This window comes from Doryrhamphus excisus, chromosome 15 (genome assembly GCF_030265055.1).
Source record: "Doryrhamphus excisus isolate RoL2022-K1 chromosome 15, RoL_Dexc_1.0, whole genome shotgun sequence".
NCBI classification, from domain to species: domain Eukaryota; kingdom Metazoa; phylum Chordata; class Actinopteri; order Syngnathiformes; family Syngnathidae; genus Doryrhamphus; species Doryrhamphus excisus.
The window spans coordinates 10,703,837-10,726,537 of NC_080480.1; the positions used below are offsets into that span (position 1 = coordinate 10,703,837).

Sequence of the window (22,701 nt, forward strand, 5' to 3'; positions counted from 1 at the left end):
TGCCAGCAAAAGCCTGTTATTCACTTTTAACTAGCAAAGCAGACAAATACTGTGCACTCTCTTGTGCTGTAGAACCGTAGCTGACATACATGCACATGTGGACATCCAAGCCAAGATAATCAGCCTGACTTTTCAAAAGAGCCAGCATGTGGCTGCACAACGAAATATAGGGCAAGGTAAGAGTTAGATGAAAGGGAGATGAGGTCAAATGGTGAATGAATTGGTCAGTGAATGAATTGGGGAAATAAAAAGCAGGGACAGGCCTTCATTCGGCAGACAATATCGCTGCTGTTGTAAGAATAGAGTAATGGAAAGCATATTACCCATGACATTACTGCTCTCCACAAAAGAAGCTGGGTTTTTCAGAGACATGAGCCACTGCAAAGGTACAAGAGGAATCCTAAAGGGCAACATGGCTATTCCAGAAACATTGATAAAGCAGCATTGGAATTTAAATGACATTACATACATGTAATACAGATCTCCTGAAAGTTTTATAATCATTACACAAACGATCAATGAAGAATAACTATGATCGTATGAAGAACTGGGCGCTGAGTCCTAAAAAAAAAAAAAAAAAAGCTGCATGCAGCTCTGAGCTTTTGAACATGGGAGCCGATAATAATTTGACCCCTGACCAATTGCAACAAGGTAGGCGCGGTTGTGGAGGAGGCTGCAGAATCAGAATATGTTGGCCAACAGGAGAAGAAAGTAGATTTACTCTGCACACAACTTGAGATTTATGAAGTTCATTCATTCATTTTCTACCGCTTGGTCTCACGAGGGTCACGGGGGGTGCTGGAGCCCTTCCCAGTTGTCTTCAGGCGAGAGGTGGGGTACACCCTGGACTGGTCGCCAGCCAATCACAGGCCACATATAGACAAACAACCATTCACACTCACATTCATACCTATGGACAATTTGGAGTCACCAATTAGCCTAGCATGTTTTTGGAATGTGGGAGAAAACCCACGCATGCACGAGGAGAACATGCAAACTCCACACAGAGATGGCAGAGGGTGGAACTGAACTCAGGTCTCCTAGCTGTGAGGCCATTTTATTAAAATACTTGCAATTCTTACTATATTGCCCCATGGAATACAATATCATTTTAAAAGCCCCTGACATCAGCAAGTTAGGGTCCCTTTAAAAAGAATTAGGTACTGTGAAATTAGGTACCTAAAGAAAGCCTGGTACTATCTGCAGTTGAGCAAATACACAACCTAAATAAGAAAATACGGTCCACTTGCTTTTGGGCAACCCAGTCCAACAAGCTAGGGAGTGTCACAAGCAGTCTATGCATAATGCTACATTCTTAGACAAATTACAAGTAAACAGAAAAATCTGTATGAAAGATGTGGACAACAAAGAACAGCACCAGGTTCTGGATTTAGGTTCCTTCACCCGGTGATTTGTATATGCAGAATAAACACGCTTAGATGGTTTGTAGTGGCACATTTTGGTTCACTTTGATTTTTCGCCTCTTGATGAAAATAGGACATCAGGATGCATTTAAAGCTTAATCATTCCAGTGAATGCTGCATCAAAGGAATGGGAACTCAACTAGTGGAAGCACTTGATAAGAAAGTTACAGTACAATAAACACAAATTCAATACTGCCTCCCCTCCATGTCCTCATACATCCAGCCACTTCACTGACAGCGAGTCAGTCAACACGGCGAGTGAAAGGAGAACCGGAGACTTGCTGAAGAGGGGAGGAGAGAAGCAGTAGCTTTTACCGTAAGCCATGAGTCACTCCAGCCCACAGCACTGGACCTCTGCCATGCTCGCTCCCTCCACCGATCTCTTTTCCGTCGCCTTTCTAGTGATGCCAAGCCCGGCCCCACTGAGGTGCCCAGCCAACTAGCTAGCTCTGTATTGCTTCTCCTCCTCTCGCAAAAAACAAAACAGGAAACAGTCAGCAAAGTGTAGGAGGACAATGAAAAGGAGGAGAAGGAAATAGAAAGATGTGGGATAGACGTCTCATTGCCATGGAGATAGCGCTGCGTTCACTTCATTCTCTTATAAAGAAGACATGATACTTCAGAGACGACAGAAAATGCCTGAGAATAAGCTTCACTGGGTGACTCCGGAAGGAAAAATACACAATCACATACTGTTATGCCAGCTGTGTTTACACTCCATTTTCATCCTCTGGATTCCTCGATTCCCATTTCTAATTCCCAGCCAGACAGAGTAAAAATAAACAGCAGTCGGACACACAGGTGACTACACACTCTTCTACACATCAGTGTTCACAGCAAAAAAAAAAAAAGATGTTTACATGTTATACGTTTATATGCTCTTTGTCAATAAATTTTGGGCACATGGGAAATATGGAACATGGTGCTTAGCCATCCCCGTGTTGCAGTTATTATAGCTTCAGACTCTTCTGAGATGCGTTTGGATGATTTTGGGCCTTTATTGACCACATTAGACCCAATTTTTCCCCATAGCTGTAAGCGGATAATTATCCAAAATGTCTTGGTAAGCTAACAATTTACATTTTAGGGGAAATACGGGATCTTGACAAGGGGTTTTTAAAGTGTGGCACAGTGAGAGAGTACAGACATACAGAGTATAGAAAACCTGTTCACCACCTTCTAAATACATTTGTTATTATTGTTATTATTAGAGCACTCGAGACATCAAATAACACCCCTATAGTCACCTCTACACTCACATTATCCTAGTATATAGTAGACATAAAATGAGTCGTCTAAGACCTAAATAAGACATAATATGACATTAGCATTGGGAGAGTCACACCAAATACATCCTGCAGTGGCTATTGTCTCATCAATGTAATATGACCGAGTGACCATGTGTACAATACTACATATCAGAAACATAAATGTATGTATATGCATCTTTTGAATGCCTCATGTTTGTAATATGCTTAAAATGGTTGAATTAGGCTAGAAATAGACTTTCTAGGGACTTTTTTGTGCTGTTTTCTGCTAATCTTAGTCCTAAAATCTATTCATTGTTTCATTAGCAGGTTTGCAAAAGAAACTTTTCTTTATTTTTCTCAATCTGCCATGCCATATTCCCGGGAGAGTATCGCCTCACATGTTCAAATGAATAATAAAGTAAGTTAGAACCATCAAACACAGTAAAGGGTCAGGCAAAACATTGCTGCGAATAATCTAGGTGGACTACACCTTAAAAACACCTTAGAGTTGTGTCCCAAGACTTCTGTCCATATAGGTTTCCAATGCACAATGAATTATAGCTTGCCTTTAACAGCATGTGAACGCCCAAAGTGATAATCTTATGAAATAATGTTGGCTGACCTGTAGACAGGTTGGTTGACCAGGGAGCAGGATGTATGGCTACTGCTGCTGCAGGCTCAGCGATGATGAGAGGCAGGGTCCCGGGGGGTAGTGGCTGGCCCCTCTTCAGCAGCTGCTTGTGTTCCTGCTGGCGGAAGCGCGGGGGCACCTCTCTGCGGGGCGGGGTCTGTGGGGTGGTCTGAGGCTGGCCTCCGCAGGGGGCACGCTTGCCATCGCCACTGCTTGGGGTTACCGGTGGCGGGGTGACACTGGGGTCGGTAGGGGGAAGAGAAGGGACGGGGTCGAGCCTGGCAGAGTCTGGCACTGTGGAAAGAAAAATGGACTTGTTAATGATGTTCTCATAATCATGTGTGTTTACGAGGACCAAACATAAGAAAAATCTATCATCTCCCTCACTTGATTGCTCCACTTTTAGAGAAGAGGCGCTTTAGAAGTTCATGAAGAAAAAAACTCCTTCATGTGTGTTTGGCCTATTATTAGTTTAACCCTTGTATTATGTTATGGGTCAATTTGACCCGTTTCAGTTTTTGAGTTGACCAAAGTACTGGTTATCCTTTCTTTTTCTTCATGAAATTTTGTGACTTTTCCTCATCTAGGGTCATGAACTGGTGTGTAAAATTTGGACACTCTGATGTGTCGTGGTATGTCTGTGCTGAGTTTGTATACAAAGATGATGTTGCGGGTCATTTTGACCCGGACACTTTAATGTGGGTATATAGCTGTTCAGATCCAGAAAAAAACATGTCTCTTTGATGTAGTTTATTTTGACTGCCCAATTATTTGTATTTTGATTGCCTTTGAAGAGCCATTCAGACCCAGGGTGTGTGTAGAGGAGGAACTTTCTCTCCCTTGTCACTGTTCTCATGTCATCTCTTTGAGATGCACACCAAAAATGAGCTCCAGAAGGTTTACAGCAGAAGAAACTTTATCACAGATATTGAACTGTGATTAGTGATGCAGAGGAAGAGATTTCAGAGACAGAGGATCTTCCAGAGACTGAGGACAATCTTATTGATGATCCAGATTGTACAAAATCTAGCGATGCATGGAATATGCAAGGAACACAGGAAAGCTACCTGGAGGAGCATCTGAGAAGAATCAGAAGATGCATGTGGTGCTGGAGATGAGTGAAGGGCTGCAAGGTCATAACATCACATGTGAAAACTTCTTTACATCCTACCACCTCGAAGATGAACTTCTAAAGAGAAAGCTGACTATGTTGGGAACAGTCAGAAGAAATAAGCCAGAACTTCCCAGTGAAATTCTGAAGATGCAGGGCAGACCTCTGCATTCCTCAATATTTGCTTTCACTGAGAAAGCAACAGTTGTTTCATACTGCCCAAAGAGAAACAAGAATGTTCTTGTCATGAGTACAATACACACAGATGCATCTCTGAGCACAAGAGAAGACATGAAGCCACAACTGATCCTGGACTACAACTCCACCAAAGGAGGAGTTGACAATCTGGACAAAGTCACAGCAACATACGGTTGCCAGCGCAAGACTGCTCGTTGGCCCTTGGTGATTTTCTACAACATTGTGGACGTGTCTGCTTACAATGCCTATGTCCTGTGGACTGAAATCAACCAGCAGTGGAATGCCGGCAAATTGTACCGACGTCGACTTTTCCTGCAAGAACTCGGCAAAGCACTCGTCACTCCCAAGATCCAGAGGTGAGCCAGGTCACCTCAAACCCCAGCAGCTGTAGCTCTCATTGAAAAGGTTAGGATCCAGTGGATTCAGGTGTAAAGAAACGGAAAAGATGCCAGTAAAACAAGTACCTCTTGTGTAAAATGCAAGAATTACAATCTGCAGAAAGCATATAGTTACATTCTGTCCATCATGTGGAGAACACTGAAACTGTTGAACATTGAAAATCTGAGAAAATGGGGCAAGTTAAATGGAAAAAAGTGTTTGTGAAGAGGGAATAACTTCAAATAATCTTAAACATAGTGTTGGTATTAAAAATGTATTGTATGTCTCTTTTCTAAATGCTTATATGATCTAAAATAAAGTTGTCATTGGTTCACCTGATTTTTTGACTGTTTTGAGTGGATTTACACAGTATGGGTCAAAATGACCCGCAACATAATCAATGTAATTTTTTTTCAACATAATACAAGGGTTAAAAAAAAAAATCAATATGAATATGTGGTATCCTGGTCACTACTAGGCAGTAATGTTACATTGATGATATACTACCTGACATGAGTCCGAATGAGTGCTCTCATTCCGTGTGGCAGTGGTACATTTTTGGCTTCTTACTTACCCAGTTTCAAAACTATTCTTAAGTTTAGAATAAATAAACCGAAGTCTAATTCGTTAGCTCAGTACCTTGCCGTTATGTCTTATTGCTTGTCACGTCTACTATTGGGTAGCATGGTTCAGGTGGTCGTCTCCCAATCTGGGAGGCCATCTATATAATATATAGGTGCTATCAAACAAAACGGCACACCTGCTTACGGTGTAATGAAACAAAAACACAATATATCCACAGTTAACGCATCACATACTGTAAATCAACAACTAGGTGCTAACTAAAGGGCTCTAATCATGTTAAAAATCATTAGATGGTTGTAAACTGGTGTTCTATGCTCTACCTATTAAAATATTCTTTATTTTCCATTTTTATGGAATAATTTATTTAATATTTAAGCCCATTTTGCCGAAATTTGTGCTCAGGGCTGGAGCCAATTAACCGTGATAATGACTGTAGGTAAAAAGTGGATACAGTGAACACAATGTGGCTTCTTTGAGCTACACACTGTCACAGCGTGGAAAAATACAACTCATTAGCATTAAAGCGCTACACAAAACATTGTGTTCCCCATAGAGATTGTTAACAGCTAGATTTTGGTTAGCATACTTACAATACACTATTGTAGGACCTCTGAGACTTGTTGAAAAATACTATAAAATGGATCTTTAAGGGAATGCAGGGGCTTTACGCATGGTTGGCAAACACCACACTTAACTTGTAAATGAACGCTGAACAACTTTGGAATGTTGTACAACTTTTGGAATGGCAGTAAAGTGTCAAATCTTGTGGGAAATGTGGAAATACAAGGTCAAAGGGTCAGCCTAAGGTCAAACAGGATTATCCGCACATGGGTGACAGAGCGACTGCTGGGTCAGATGCATTATTGGCGTAGAGCACAGCGGATAATCGCCTCTGAACGTATCATTACATAATAAGGACACTGGCAAACAACAATGTAAACAGGGTGTAATGAATGTGCTTATAGTCTCCATATACTCTTTGTAGTGATCAAATAAACAGTGAAACTAAAATAAACACTTTTTGAAGCAAGCTCGCTGCCATTGGCTAAGCCTTCAAGTGCATGCAGTGAAGCAATGAATAACTCGCACACACACACACACACACACACACACACACACACACAAACAAAGCGTTATGTAACGCTGAGGCCCACACTAAGGGGAGGACAGGATGCCGTCGTGGAGCCTATACAGCCACTCACTTGTTAATACAGTTGGACACGTTTGCTCACACACGCCATCTTGCGTTTTTTTTGGCGTGTGCATTTTGTAGCATACATTTCTGCCCCCCCTCTCTTGCAGCAGGCTACAACCTCGAACTGATCCGGTTTCACCTGCATCTGTCTGCTCACAGGATCAGAGGTTGAAGCATCTGCTCCTCGTTCTCTGTTGTTATTATCTGTGCCTCATCCCAGACGACCTCCCCGCACCCCCTGTCTGTATCAACGCTCCTGTCACTATTATTGGACTCGTACAGGAGACGAGACGCACCACAGACTTTAAGAGGTGATTCCTTGCGGGGGAAAAAAATTGCTGTGGTTGCGCCACATTGTTTAATAATAACAGATATGGAGGCGATTTTTACACCGTGGGGACTCTGGATGTGTGACGTCGATTCTTCTGGAAGCATTGGGGGAAGGGAGGAGGAAAAAAAAGTGGGGCTGGCTGCTCTGTTAGCCAATCAGAACGGAGAGATACAAAATGAGAAGAGAGGGTGGGAGAAAGACAGAAGCGAGGGAATGAGGTATGTGCGTATGTGTCTGTTTTTTAAGACTCCACCCCCTCGACAGAGCCGCTGTGAGCTCGGGTCTCACTGCCGGAAACCAGCTTAGGTGGTCAATCCTCTTACAATTAGAACACTACTTGCCTCTACAGTATGCCGCGCTGCTGTAGACTCTTGTTGCAAGGGAAGCAAATGAGCCAGCCAAAGTAAATACAGGAAAAACAAACTGAGTGCTAAAATAAAATCCCTGCAGCGAGTGAGCTTGATTAAGCCAGTGCTTTGTAGCTAGAGAGTGAAGAGACCTTCTCAGACAGCCTATTTGTAAAAACACACCGTCCTCAGCTGCGCGGGCGCACAGGAGAATTCCCGCCTCATCAAAAATGCACATCAAACAGCGGCCTGAGGGGCGACGACGTGCATTTCCCCATTTTAAAAAGGAATCTGAATATTTCTGATTGAAAAGATGATAGCAAGCATGGCTGGGTGTTTGGGGGGCATGTCTGGGGAGATATCACAGAATTGAAAATGGGTGGAGGAGCAGGCAGACCGTTTACGGTGCTCCCTCTCGGGTGGAAGCAGACAATTGCGACCTTCGAGATAAAAGCTCCAACTGTGTGAGATTTAGCGGGTGGAGGTGCAAGAATAACACCGAATCATGAATCATGGGGGAAGCGACATGACAATTTTGTCTGAGTAATAATAATAATAATGAGGTCATATAAGACTGTTGTGATGCTTGGCTACTTGTACAACAATTCGACAGCAGTTACAATCGGTCATAAAAATGAGACCAGCCCTAGCATTTCAGCAACCATTTTATTACATTTTCTCAAGAGACAATACTATAGATATGGTTCCTATGGATTTCTACATACTTTTTCAGACTTAGTAAATACATATGAGGCTGCACGGCGGTCGAGTGGTTAGCGCACAGACCTCACAGCTAGGAGACCCAAGTTCAATCCCAACCCCGAACCATCTCTGTGTGGAGTTTGCATGTTTTCCCCGTGCATGCATGGGTTTTCTCCGGGTACTCCGGTTTCCTCCCACATTCCAAAAACATGCTAGGTTAATTGGCAACTCCAAATTGTCCATAGGTATGAATGCGAGTGTGAATGGTTGTTTGTCTATATGTGCCTTATACATGCCCTGTGATTGGCTGGCAACCAGTCCAGGGTGTACCCCGCCTCTCGCCTGAAGACAGCTGGGATAGGCTCCAGCACCCCCACGACCCTCGTGAGGACAAGCGGTAGAAAATGAATGAATGAATAAATGCATACATAGTATTAAAGCTGCAACTTAAAGGGGACCTATTATGCTCATTTTACGGCCCTTTGTATTGAGTTGTGGACTCCCATTGAGCAGCTACACACGATAACCCGCACAAACAGCTTTGTAGATCTTCCAGAATCTGCACCTATTCCTGGTGTATTTCGGTCTGTTTTAAATTTGGCACAAACTCCAATATGAGGAATGTGTGCGATGACTGGCGCGCTCCTGTTGTGTTCCTCATGAAAGGAAAAGCGACCTTATCAGATTACTAATATGGTTCCCGAGGAAACACTGGAAAAACGGCTTTAAAAACCTGAAAATGATGGACTCACCATGTCCAGGAACAAGGACGTAAGACAGCTGCTAATAAGCCTGATGCAGTTAACGCTTTGGTTCTACTATAACAAAATAAAAGACATGCTTGTGTCTTCCAAAAATGTTCACATAAAAACACTGACCATTCTTTAATTCAAAGTATATTTGAGCTGCAGACATTTAAAAATGTCCTCTTAAACCAGGTTCTCCATATTTTGTTCTTTTGTTATTGGCTGATGATTTGAGCCTCGTTAAAGATTTGTGATAAAGATTATAATTGGCTTGTAGCGGCTATTTTTAGAAAAAAAAATTAATGTGCATCTTGCATGAGGCTTTAAAATAAAAAAAATTAAACGCACATTTAGCTTTGATACATACACACACACGGAGGTGTGTTTTCAGTGGATAAGTAAAATGTAATATACGTGAGTAAGTGTTTAGTGATGACACTATCATGGGAAGGGTGGCCTATCTTCAGGGCGCCACGTCTCTTTTGGTGCCCATGAGCTTTGAAATGACAGCATGCGTGTCTCACAACAGAGACGATTAATAAGATTCATTGGAAGTGAATAAATGCAGACAGACACTCTAGTTAAGAGTGAACACTGTCTCCATGCATCACATTTAACACAGACAAAAATGATATTTCAAAGCACTTAATAGTCTGACAGCACAGTGTGGGAAAACACAAGGTCGGGGACATTTACCATGCAGCATCTACATCTATGAATGGTGCATCACTTCGTGCCAAATTCCAATACATCATAAAATGAAAAACATCCATCCATCTTATATATCGCTTATCCTCACTAGGGTCGCAGGGTTTATGCTGGAGCCTATCCCAGCTGTCTTTAGGCGAGAGGCCAGCCAATCACAGGGTATAGACAAACAACCACTCACACTTATATTCATACCTATGGACAATTTGGAGTCACTAATCCACTACCAAAGCTACAATCCATACGTACAGCCAGTTGTGGCCCTGTCAAGTCTTGGGCTGCAACATGTTGGTGGTGATGCTGTCAAGATCGTGCTGTAATTTATGACTCTACAACACAAAGTGCTAGCTGTAATTAAGCCAGTGTAGAATGGGAAATTAATTTGTTAGGAAACTATCACAGCGACACAACTTTTTAATAATGTTATCTTTTATGACACCGTAAATGTGAGCCTTGACATGCATGCACTTCACGCATCATCTCAGAGGAAAATCCACAGTGTGACTAGAGACATAATAACTAATTAACCCCTAGTTTATTGATGACATGACATTGGTTCGTCGTTTCTCGGGCACTTCCTGCCCTTAAGCCCATGACAGTGAGAGGTGGTCAGAACAGCAATGCAAAAATGTCAGGAACCAGCCTGTCTTCTTCACAGTATATAATAAAAGGAAGCTTTTACTTTGAACATTCACTTGAGTACTGATGATAAATCTACAGAGGGCCTTGTCATCAAGCATAGACACCACTTTGGGAGCAGGCTAACTACTAGCTAGCAACTGGTAACAGCTGTTCTATAGCTTTCAAACAGAAGGTTTTATGACCTACTTCAGAGTAGGGATGTACAGAGTCTTCACAAAACCCTGTTGACTGAATGAGTTAAAAATGAGTTAATGTTGTCTCTAATTTTGCCATTAAAAAATATTTTTCCATAAAGGGTCACCTTACATTCAATATGGTATGTTGAGAATTGTCTGTTCTGTGACAACGTTGACCACCAGCAACTGAAAAGTGCAGTGATTGTTGCTTGTGTGATAACATCAATCAAAGCTTTTCCAATTGCTACAATAACATCCACTAATGTTTATGTTTGGCTAATATACACGTCATAAGTTGACCCCTTTCAGACAAAGTGGTCATAAAACTAGTCGTGTGTGTGTGTGTGGCTACACAGCCATGGTGTGTCCATGTTGGCCAGTCACATTAAGGTACAGGTATAGTCAATGGGTGTCACAGACATGAGCCAGTCACTCCCAAAATGCCCCCCACCACCCAGCAGCAACGGCAAACAGGAAACTGGCGCATGTTCTCAGTCTGTTTCTTTTCCTCTTGCAAGCTTTCCCCCCTCAGGTCTATTAAACCAGGGGCATCGTCTTTTTGGCAGTGCCTTGCACTCTACTTCACACAACTGTAACCACAACAAATCATTCCATCCTGCCCCTTATAGCCTAGCCCTGTTCCCTCTGCTCCTTTCCTGCCTGATCCCAGAGGTGGGCCTCAGTGCCTCAACCAGGGGACGAGGTGGTGTACTGTTACCATGGTGTTCAGGGTATTCCTGGAGATCTCCTGTGTATGAAAAGCTGTTTATTCAGACTCCACGACATCCCTGGTCTCCTAATTAGCTCCCTGTGTGTTGGGCAATATCAGACACAACCCCCTGTGATGGCATCGCTGCCTTAAAGCTGGACACACTACATGACAAGCTGTAAGTATTACAATGACAACTGCTACAAGATTGTTGAGCAAGATTGTTAAGTGGTATTTGTAGCTCACCCAAGGGGCAAAAATGAGCTAGCTAGCCGAGAAGCAGTGAGAGCCAGGCAAAATGTGTAAACAGCAGAAAGTCAAATGAGACTGAAACATGAGCGATCACACACTCCGGCATAGATAGGCTTAGCTTGTGACAGCTTATTGTCAATTGATTATTTTTCATTCACTCGATAATCAGAAACAAAGTGAATGCCAATTCAAGATGATGTGCATAGTTTTATCTGGTCACACAAGGCAGACAGGCATGTTTATCAAAATATCGTGCTGCCCCACGATCAATTACATGTAGTGGAAACCCAGCCCTCATTCGGTCACAGATACATATTCTTTCATACTTTCATACATCACTTGTGGTTCTCCTTGTCCGTGTTGTGATCGCCTATTGTTATAAAATAAGAGTCTTTTCTCATTAGTAACCTGATAGGACTGCATTTATCTACAATAGAACAGCAGCTGAGAAACCTACTGGCAGCTTTTCAATCTCACCAAATCTTCACTAAGATGCAGGGTCATCATAAAGATGCAGAGTATTTCCCTTAGCCTAATTTAATGGAGACCTTAGTCCCGGTCGATTTGCAGATGCAGTGAAAAAAAACTAAGTATAAAACACAACTAGGAGGATGCTAACAAAGCTATTGTAAATGTTCCAAAAGCCAATTAGTCTCCCATAGTGGGTGGGCGGGTGGTCTACAAAAGCAAATAACCGCCAGGGTCTTTAATTAGTGGCGGGTCAAAATACATCGGCATTAACATCCTGGTGAAGTTTCTCACTATGTACACAAGATATCAGTGGCTGCAGTAGACGCATCATAACTGATCAGTATTCAGTAGCTTCAGCTACCTCTGCATGCGCTTTAAAATGATGGTTGTGCTACTCAGCTGCTTGTGTAAAATTTGCTCCTACCACTATAACAACACTGGTTTTGTTATTCAGCTATTGGTGTAAAAGTCATGTGTTATTGTATTACTGGTACTTATTACTATTTTTTTTTTTTTACAAATAACATTGACTGGACCCAGCCCCTATTTTGGCAGCAGAAAGCAATGCTTGCATGATTGTTGTTCTATGTAAACAAGTTAAAAAAAAACAACTCACCTTTGGTTATCTGTTCAGTATCCTGGCAGGGAAAAAGACAAAATGACAATTAAAACAAGCAGGAGAACATTCTGTTGGAACGGCATGTTCACTCACTCGTGTATTAAAATACTCAAATGGTTCATGTTACTGTTGTGATGGGGTGAAAGGGTTCGGGGGGTGGGGGGTTTAACTGAGAGCAGATGCAACATAAATTGTCCTCTTTCACACTAACACATCCATACCTTTTTATCTACGGGAACATTTTTATTTGATTGGCAGCTGTCTGCCAGTTTGATTAACAGTTGCTTGTGAGCTCCAGCAACAGGTACACCCTTTGCTGTGCATGCGGTTTAACGACTGAACGCACGCTAATTGGATTGAGGAATAAATGACAAGTCGAAACGATAGAACAGGCGTGTCGAAAGAGACAGGCTAACCTTCTTCGGAGGAGCTTCTTTCTTTTTCTTGTCTTCTTGCCTTTTCTTTTTCTTATCTTCCATCAAACGCTTCTCGACTTGTAATTGTCACTTCTTCTCTCAGCTGAAAGACATGAAAAATGAAATGTAAATATGGGAACAGACCTGGGTTCGAATCTTCGATTATTTTCAAAATAACAACAGAATTAGTGATACAGTGCAGTCATTTTAGACCATTTTGACCGATGACAATATTGTCTTCTGTGGCTACATAAACATGGTCCACATGATCTCTGCCAAGCTCTCATCAAATTCACTTCTGCAAGATTTCTCTGAAGTGAAATCCATTAGTGGAGAGTTGCGTCATCACTCGTCTTTGCCTCTTAGAAAAAAAAACGTAAAAGGTGTACAAATATGTTGTTGGGATTGGGCGTCCAGGTTTATAAAAAACATAACTACATCTTTGAATGAGTTATATGAAATAAATTAATCAATTGATTGATGCGCTCAATTACAATATTCAGGGAAAAGATGCCCGTGAGTGACAGATATTTGTGTGCTTTCCCTTTTTTTGGTGATATCACTGTGTGTGATTATAAATGCGGAATTGATCTTATTGTGGCATAGAAATGAGGAACACAAGCCTAAATCCTGGCTGCTCAGTACAATATCTCTAAAGTAGCAATCAGTCAGCGTTCTGTGAACTCCTTTGCAAGAGAGTTCCAGATGTTACAACAACACTTGTACAGTTACTATAGATTTTATGATAAGGTGACAGTTTAACCCTGGGACCGATTCATTTTACTTGGATTCATTTATAAGCAAAAAATGTTTCTAAATACTGTGACTAGACATAGTGCACTTTTAGAATCCAAAAGGTACTTACATTTGTAAGGTTGTACAATGCGATAATGGAGTTTGGTGGTTGCTTGCGAGTTGTGTGCATGAGCAGCCATTAGCAGGGAGGAGGCATGGTTACAAAAGGTGGTACGCTGGTGTTGTAGTGGAATTACACCCTCCTTGTCAGAACAACAGGATTACAGCCCCACGTCCCTCTTAAAACCAGACACTCGCTGTGCCGACAAAGGCAGGGCAAAATGAAAACAGAACGACACACGCGCCAAGGGCTGCCTCATGACAGCAGGTGGAAGATCGGCAGCGAAGGGAGCTGAAGGTGAAACGCGCGTCTGTTGACATGTTAAATTCCCTGAATATGGGAGGCAGAAGGGGGCGGGGGGGGGTCTGTGCTTTTATGTGTTTGGATGGGGTTGCTTCCTTAACATGTGTGTGGGGGGAGAGGGGGATGGTTGGGGGAGGGGGTGCGAGACGGCATGCACTGGGCACAGTGCCAGGAATGCCGTCGCTGCAGACCAAACAAGAGCGCGGCAAGCCCTTGGGAGAGCGTTCGCCAGCGACCGCATGCAGTAGCAGCTGCTGCCGAAGCAACGGTAGAATTCTGCTGGAACACATTGTGGAAAAAAACACTTCTACTGAGCACAACACTCGTACCATATGCAGTTCTTTTGCATTTTGCACATTTAAGACACACCGTGGGCAAAAATCTGAATACGGAGACTGGTGGCTATACATCATTGCCAAGGTGCCCTTGACCGAAGAACCTGTGATATAGTTTCACATCCCCCAACTTAAAACCTCCAAAACACTCTTCCAATTTTTTTCTTATTTGTTTAAACAGCACTGACAATCCTCACCCTCAATGTTTCCCATTGGACATTCACAGTTGCTTGAAGTGACTGTAGTATTTATGAGGATATTGTCCCTCTGTGCAAAAGCACACACATGTGCTGCAACATCCTGCCTTCGCCAGGTTATGTGCGAAAGGCAAAAAGTGGCCCCATTCTAGATTTAATGTGGCTATTTTGTCGTATCTCCGTGTAATAACACCATCACACTCCATTACGTACTTCATTAAATACACGACAGTTGACCAGTTACTAAATATGCCTTAGATCACGGTGCTACAACAATGTGAAAGCAACATCTCCAGTAGCATGACACACAGCAAGAAGAAAGCCATAGCAGCTGCTAAAACAAAACTGCTGGGCAAGCATGGCCGTGCGTTTCTGCAAAGAGGATTGGACTAAAGTACTTGAAGCTATTCTCAGTGGCGACCAACTTAATGCTTTCTGACAACCAAGAGAAAGGAGAAACCAATGGTGAGCTCCAAAAAACAGGCTTGAGAGCATCTTCTGCCTAACATGCATCATGACGTCAGGTGAACATTTAGGAAATGACAGTGAAATGTAATATGAACCGGGGAGGAAACAACATCAATATTATGATGCACTGATACACAAGTGGTAAATATTGATATTATGGCTAATGCTCATGTACTTCATAGTGATTCTGATCTTTTAATACAGGCCTGGCTAAAGTGTAGCCCTCTGCTTAGTTTTTACTGACCCCATATAACAAGAAAAACAAATTGGGAAAAAGTTGTAATAAACAATGCAAAGTAGTAATGTTGATACTGTTAATAGGTTAAATACTAACGTCAGATGCAGGCTCTTTTATATATAACTTTGAAAAAAATGCATCTTTTACTGGTTAACCTGGCAAGTCAGCGCCCCACTTTGCACTGATACTACTGCATGAGTATACTGCACGTTTCTACTGGGGTTGGGACAAACCCACAGTCAAACCAATGTTTACATGTGTTTGCTTCATTTCGACAAAAACATTTGCCAAAATTTTGCCTTGTATTTTCATACAATACTGCATGGAACTAGTATTTTTTCCCTGTAGCGCACTGTGAATTTGATACAGAATGCTTGACAAAGTACAATGATGGCATCCCCACCCCTGCTTCCACTCTGCTCCTCGCCGACAAAAGCCTTCAACTACTTTTGTCATTTCCAATTATTTTGCATTGTTTTCTGCATGCAAAATTAGAATTATTCCCTATAAAGTGTATTCCAGTTGTTATATCATGATAATGATACACTATGTCACCTATAAACACAAATTTGAGATGCAGCTTGTTTTATATCTAACTTATTAGCATATTAGGATACCCCCGTTTTAATAGGATGTGAATCTCAGTGTTTCTTCCATGTACTGTGTATCTAAATGACCAATGAAAACATGGCATGTTACGTAGTACATATGTACCATTGCGGTTCAGCTTTGAATATGTGGCTTACAACTCGTACGTAACTGGCTTGTGGTTAGGGATGTAAAGCTATTACCATTATTGGGACCAAAATTATCACAGTCATCATTATAACATTATTGTTGAATGCTTAAAAATTACTGATACACACAAACCAAACCAAACATTCTTCTGAGTTCTTGTCGCTTATAGGAGTTGAAAGGGCATGTGACCATGCAAAGCATCGTGGGCCACAGGCACCATTTTGGAGAGCAAGAGTATTTGTTTATATCAGAGTTGGTGTCTGGAGAGATCGAGAGAGAGAGATACACAACGCAACTCACGACTGCTTCTTCTTCAGGAAACGAGAGATCTAATTGGTTCGTGAGCAGGGCTTTGGATACCTCGATTACAAAAAAATAATCGAGGATTTTTTTTCTGAATGGAAGAATCACTTGCGTCACCAACACGCGTAAGTCACCCACACAGAGGACGAAGAAGGAAGCGGGTATTTGAAGACGCGGGAGGATTGAAGGGGCTAGAAAAACGGCAAAGCAATGAAAAAGAAGAAAAACTAAATCTAAAAAAAGACAGCAAATGTGGCTAAACAGCAATTGGAACATCCATTGCAACACCGCGCGTGAGTCAGTGAGTAACTAGTGATGTCATTGGCTTACGTTTTTGTTGTGTTACCTTTATTTCGGATGTTTTAAAAAAATAATAATAATAATTGCCTGTTTGTTGCGACCAGTCCAGGGTGTACCCCGCATCTCGGCCGAAGACAGCCGGGATAGGCTCCAGTATACCCGCAACCTTAGTGAGGATAAGCGGAATAGAAAATGGATGGATGGATACACTATGCACAATGTCAATTGAAGAAATACAATGCTTGATTTCCATTGAATTACTAAAATATTTGATAGCTGAAGCCCTATTTGTGAGTTTATTTAAGTACGGTTATCAAGCACGGTTTAAACATCATTTAAGTTTGAAACGGTAAGACTAACCGTCTGGAGTTTTACCGTTATTGTTATATTCGTACTTGTCGTAGTGCGTATGAGGCGAGTCAAATAAAAATATTTCAGTAAAGAAAATGTCAATTATTAAATTTGATTGAATCTTTGGTTAAAAATGTACTTGAGTAATTATTACATACGTATATGTGTCTACTAAGAATATGTGATGTTCCTGAGTGCCCCTGGATGGACCACCGCCGGTGCTGGTGCCACAGTTTGAGGATAGTAATAAGACATAAACTAGTATCAGCAAACTGTAATGCATCAGTCCTCAACAACAAATAGACCAAAGGAAACTACGGTACTCATTTTAAAATAGTAATGCTCCTGCAAGGTCATCACCACCACTGACGACTGACAACGAAACAGAGCACCACAATCTGGCAACGTGCCCCTCAAACCCTGACCTAAGCTGTATAGTAATCACAGTATTTAGTGGCCTGCTTTTGTTATTCCCCCCCCCCCTTTGCGCCTCTCAGTGAATACCTCTTTCACAGGCGAGGGGGGCCCCTGACCTGGCAGGGACAGAAAAAGCACACCATCACCGCCTCCCACCAATGTTTCCCTTTTGCCGCCATCCTTTGCCAGGCCCCCAAATTAGGAACTGCAACACATTAGCAAAGTAGAGGGGCTATGGGCTTACGTCAGGCAGGCTGTCCTCTGCAAGCATCCGGCTGCTGCTACTGGCATTCCCTATTCTGCACACACACACTGGCTGATGGATGACAACGGTTGTTGCGATGAAGGCAATGAATGAAGCATCACAAGCTATAAAGGCTTGATTTGTTGTCATATCAATGAACCACTTTCCAAACATAGCGACATTGTCAGGAGATCTGCATTTGAATCTGTATGATTTGCTTGTACCCCATGTTTAGGCTAACTAAAAGAGACTAATTCATTGTGCATAGGTATGTCTATATTCGCCCTGTGACTGGCTGGCAACCAGTATAGGATGTGCAGCTGGGGTAGGCTCCAGCTCAAAATGGATGTACGGCAGAGGTATACACTGAAGATTTGTGTATCACTTTCATACTGTGTCAATACAGAGCCAGTATCGCCAAACAAAAATACTTTTTACTTGAATATTTTTTGTCGTTTATTGTGTGAAACTGTTGAAGCAAACTACTGACTTACCCTCAGAGTTTGTAAAATACAATACATTTGAGCAACACAACAAACACACAAGCATTTATGAAAAACACAGAAACACAGGAGAGAACTGAAAAATATCAATCTCATTAGGATAGTATCAAAAAGCTAGGCCTCTGGTATCGATATTTGGCTCCATCCCCCACCTCTAATGTATGGATGGACTTTCCAAACACGTCTTCTGTCGTAGCGGCTAGGAAGTAGTTAACTTTTTCCCTACATGGATGAGCAATTTAAAGCTAATTGCAAAGCTACGAAGTCTAACAAACGCAATAAGCTGTGCTGTTTAGCTAGCGTCTGTCAACATGGGGCAAGCTTGCAGAGCATAACACAAAGTAAAAATAATCCCCCGGCTAAAAGGGCGCTCATTTTGACGGAAACACTGATGTCAAAAAGTGGGCTGTACTCGAAACCTTTTCTTTTCATTCGCAAGGCTAAGCTGACGTCCTCGGAATTCCGCATTTTTTTGGACAAGCGAAAACGTCGCGCGGAGGCACAAATAAATCTCGCAACACGAGTGGGGGGGGGAATGCTTACGGTTGAAGCTTTCAGTCGGTTGTCGTCGTCGCGGTGGTTGTAGGAGCCTGTGCAGCCATTTTGTAGTAAGTGACCGGAGCAGCTCCAGACTTGAATGTGTGCTAACTGGAGGAGGGGGGAGGGGAGGAGCTTAGCATCGCACGTGACCTTCAATAACAAAACAAACTCGCTGGTCCCACCCCCCCATCACCGCCATCCCCACCACCACCCAGGCGTTGCCATGACAACTGCAGCCCTTCATCACTCTCCTCTTCGGGGTGATGCTTCTTGGGCACACTTTTTTTAACAAGACTGAGAGCGAGGGCGACAGAATGCGCATGCGCATAAGACGTCCAGCGTGTGTTCCGGAGATAAACAGTAGTGCAACACGAGGCCCGCATTTCCTTTTTACACCGCTAGAGGACATAATTTCTGATTTTTTTAAAATAATGCTTAGAATCAAGTCAAAATATATGCGGAAATAATTTCATTATTTCACAAATTGTGTGTTTCCTATCAGCCCTGTAGGGGGTTTCTGCCACATTTATATGAATACAATTCAGAGATCCTCATGGTTTGCTTCAGTGATGATTTGTTTAAGGTGTTTTTTGTGGTATGAAGGGCCTTATGTTTCAAAATATAAAAACTTAAAGATTTTCATTTCAGGGGCTCTACAAATACATGAACAATGAATACTCAAACATTTTTCATGTCCCATTAATCACATGACACACTAGATTTAGCTTAGGTACCCTGAAGAGGGTGCAGATGAACTACAGAGCACATTGTATACAAATGACAACACACCTGAACATGGCCTGTGAGGCTGAAATGTCAGCACTCATTGTGATGCAATGCTACATAAATAGCCCCATTAGGTCACACTAAAGCCTCGTCTCGGGAGATAACTCTTGAAGCATCAAGTGGTGAACACCCAGCACAAGAAAACTAATGAATGTGATTACAAAAGAGTGGCGATCCTCGTGGCGTGTTGGCAATTATCAGACCATCTGTACATAGATACCACTGCCATATGGATTATTAGTGTGTCGCCAGCATCTGGGATCTAGGGATGGTGGCAAAACACAATTATTCTGCCTACAAGATGATCGATTGTGAGGGAAGAAGTGTGAGAAGAGGAGAGGAGGGGAGACACTAATCAGGCGCCATGGCGATGGATCTTGAGCAAGACAGTTATAAATAACCTGCTGCCTGACAAATCGTGCAAATCTGTGTGTGTTTTACAGTGGCCCCATAGGGGAGAGCCTCTGCTGCAGCTGGTAAAAGTAGCTCCAACGCATTGACTTGAAATGAAACTGACAGATATTCTATTTATGTTGATGAACGGCTCATGTTATTGTTTATTTTTACTAGTTTACTGGTTAAGAGGGGCAAGTTCTGCATTCAGCAGCGTGCACTCTGACAAGAATGAAGCAGTAGATAAATTAAAACACATGTCGTCCAATGACATCTAGAGTAGAAGCCTCAGTTAGCATCAGCCCTGGTTAGCGTGTTTTTTTTGGTTAAACGGAAAAAATGTAGGCCTATGTTTGTGTACATTTTTCAATTATTGTACAATATGGCAAGCGTCTTGTTGTGTATTCTATTAATGTTGATGAACGGTTCATGTTATTGTATATTTTTACTAGTTTACTAGTTAAAGGGGGGCAAGTTCTGCAATCAGCAGCGTGCACTCTGACAAGAATGAAGCAGTAGATACACTTACAATGAATTCACTTCATTGTGAAGTTATACAGATTGGTCCATTGGTCCAACATTTTGTCATTAAAACACATGTTGTCCAATGACATGTACAGTAGAAGCCTCAGTTAGCATCCACCTCTGTTAGCATCAGCCCCGGTTACCGTGTTTTTTTGGTTTAACGGAAAAATGTAGCCTATGTTTGTGTACATTTTTCAATTACCGTACAATACGGAAAGCGTCTTGTCGTGTTTTTAATACAATGCGTGAGTCCAACTGTGTTATTCAGTCCTTGTTAGCATCCTTAACTTGCGAACAAAATGGCAACCGTAAGTCAGCTAAGTCACCAATCTATGATGTCATCAGCAGTTGACTCACACAAAACACATTTTTATTAGGGATGTCCGATAATTTTCGGCATCGGCCTTTGCAATATCAGTAGATATAGAATAGTTTTTCACGATCATGAAAATGGATATTGAAAAAATGCAGTATAAAACACGTGTTATTCCACCACAAGATATATGTCATGTTACACATATTGGTATTTTTATAGTTTTACAATTAAAATTTGCATAGAAATGCATAGAAATGATGAATGAAAGAGATAAATGAACATTGTTGAACACTGTGTGTCCATTTGTAAGCTAGCAGGCTACTTCCTGCTTCATAGAGAATGATTCTGGGGGCCTTCACTCAAAAGGCAAAAAAGATTAAGCTAAGTGAAATTAAGTAACGATAAATATAATGTTGTGAAATTCTATTCATAATAATATATGCGCAACATATATGATACTACAGTATATAATATTTTTGTTAGTTTGTTAGCTAACACGCTACTTCTTGTGTTTGTGTGGAATGACGGACAGGACTTTGTCTATGTGTTAGCTAGCTTGTTAGCTAATTGAACAACAGAACTGATTGTAGTATTTTTTATACTTTTTCGGTTCTATATTAAAAACAGTTAATGGCTAAATTGCTAAGAGTTGATATTGTAATTAATAGCCAGTGGTGCTCATCGATGAAAAAAAATTCCAATAACCTGATCAACGCAGCAAATGTCAGTGAGGGCAGGCTCGCCACAGACTGCGACATTGATCAGTGACCTACGATCAATGTACAGCTGAGACATTCAATTAAGAGCCCGCCACGCTGACCTGTCTGTCGGGGGTAAAGTTCAAGGGTCAAAATGCGAGTATATCATTGTATCCATAGAGTGTGATGGGGGTGGCCTGATCCATAAAGTGGTGAAAAAGTGATGATTTTTTTTAAAATAGAATAGAATATTATAATATATATATATAATATAATAATATAATATTAGGAAGATGATTTTTGGAGCCATACGTTTTATCGTCTGAGACCAATATGGATGGTTTACGAAGCGAATATGTTCATTGTAAAACACGGACAATGAGTGAATAAATACTGCAAGTCCAAGAATAAAGAATATGCCAAAACTATCCTGCCTCCTTTTTTTATATGCCACCTCTGCCATTGGGATGTGCATGTAAATTATACATAAGTAAGCGATTATGCATGCCGAGCGATGACAGCGTGCTGATGAATACCAGTGTCTTCACCGTCAGCACGCGTGTGCTCACTAGAGAGATGCTATCTAGGCCACGGCATCAATCTTTGCCTGTCAGCGCCGCCCGCCACCTCTATCTGTGCCTCTGCACATCATAAACACCTTTATTATTCATGAATTACCATTATTGTCCGCTTAATTATTCAGCAGGTCTTAATTATCCTGCAGATAATCTATTCTGGGTTGTGGGAAATGAGATAAGATATGTCGTTTGAAGGATCCCCGCATCAAGAAGTGAGTGCATGAAGAAAAGCTGCGTGTGTATTTAGATGGAATGGGACAATACGAGGTGAGTATGATACATTACAAGAAGCACTGAGGAGAACTCTGCATGTATAAGTAGCAACGAGGATATAAATAAACACCATCTTTGTCCTTGAAGCTCCTGAACGCAACACAAGACAAAAAAGAGATAACTACCGGTTAACACATCACAGTATATCATAACAATCCCTGCATACAAAATAGGCCCCCTAGTGGATGTGACAAGCATTAGAATGAAAACGGAGGAAATTACCGTGTTTGTGATGACAAGGGTCTTGAAATTTCTCAAACATTTTGGCCAGGCAATAACAAAAAGTTCATTTTAAACGTAAGCTGTAACATGATGTAATCTTGCAAAAATTTAACTGCACTACATTTGCATCTCTAGAAGAAAGTCTGCCATTTAACAAGAATAATGTAATAACCAAATGCCCACTTCCTGATTTCTTGTTTTTTTTTTGAATGCTTGTCAGACTTAA

At 41.7% G+C, this 22,701-nt stretch overlaps 1 protein-coding gene across 4 annotated transcripts in view; it reads right to left on the minus strand.

Annotated features, from left to right (window-relative positions):
• tnrc6c1 (trinucleotide repeat containing adaptor 6C1) overlaps positions 1–18,832 on the minus strand; it is a 42,941-nt gene extending 24,109 nt beyond the window's left edge. For 3 of the 4 annotated variants that reach the window (XM_058050377.1, XM_058050375.1, XM_058050378.1), the window contains exons 1-4: positions 18,688–18,832; positions 12,892–12,994; positions 12,473–12,494; positions 3,297–3,599 (exon numbers count right to left, since the gene is read on the minus strand). In XM_058050377.1, the coding sequence (XP_057906360.1) occupies positions 3,297–3,599; positions 12,473–12,494; positions 12,892–12,954 (388 nt within the window). In that variant the 5' untranslated portion in view covers positions 12,955–12,994; positions 18,688–18,832. Of the gene's footprint in view, positions 1–3,296; positions 3,600–12,472; positions 12,495–12,891; positions 12,995–18,687 lie in introns of those variants that run through there. The other variant, XM_058050380.1, reaches the window with a different exon arrangement.
• Between the last annotated feature and the right edge of the window lie 3,869 nt (positions 18,833–22,701).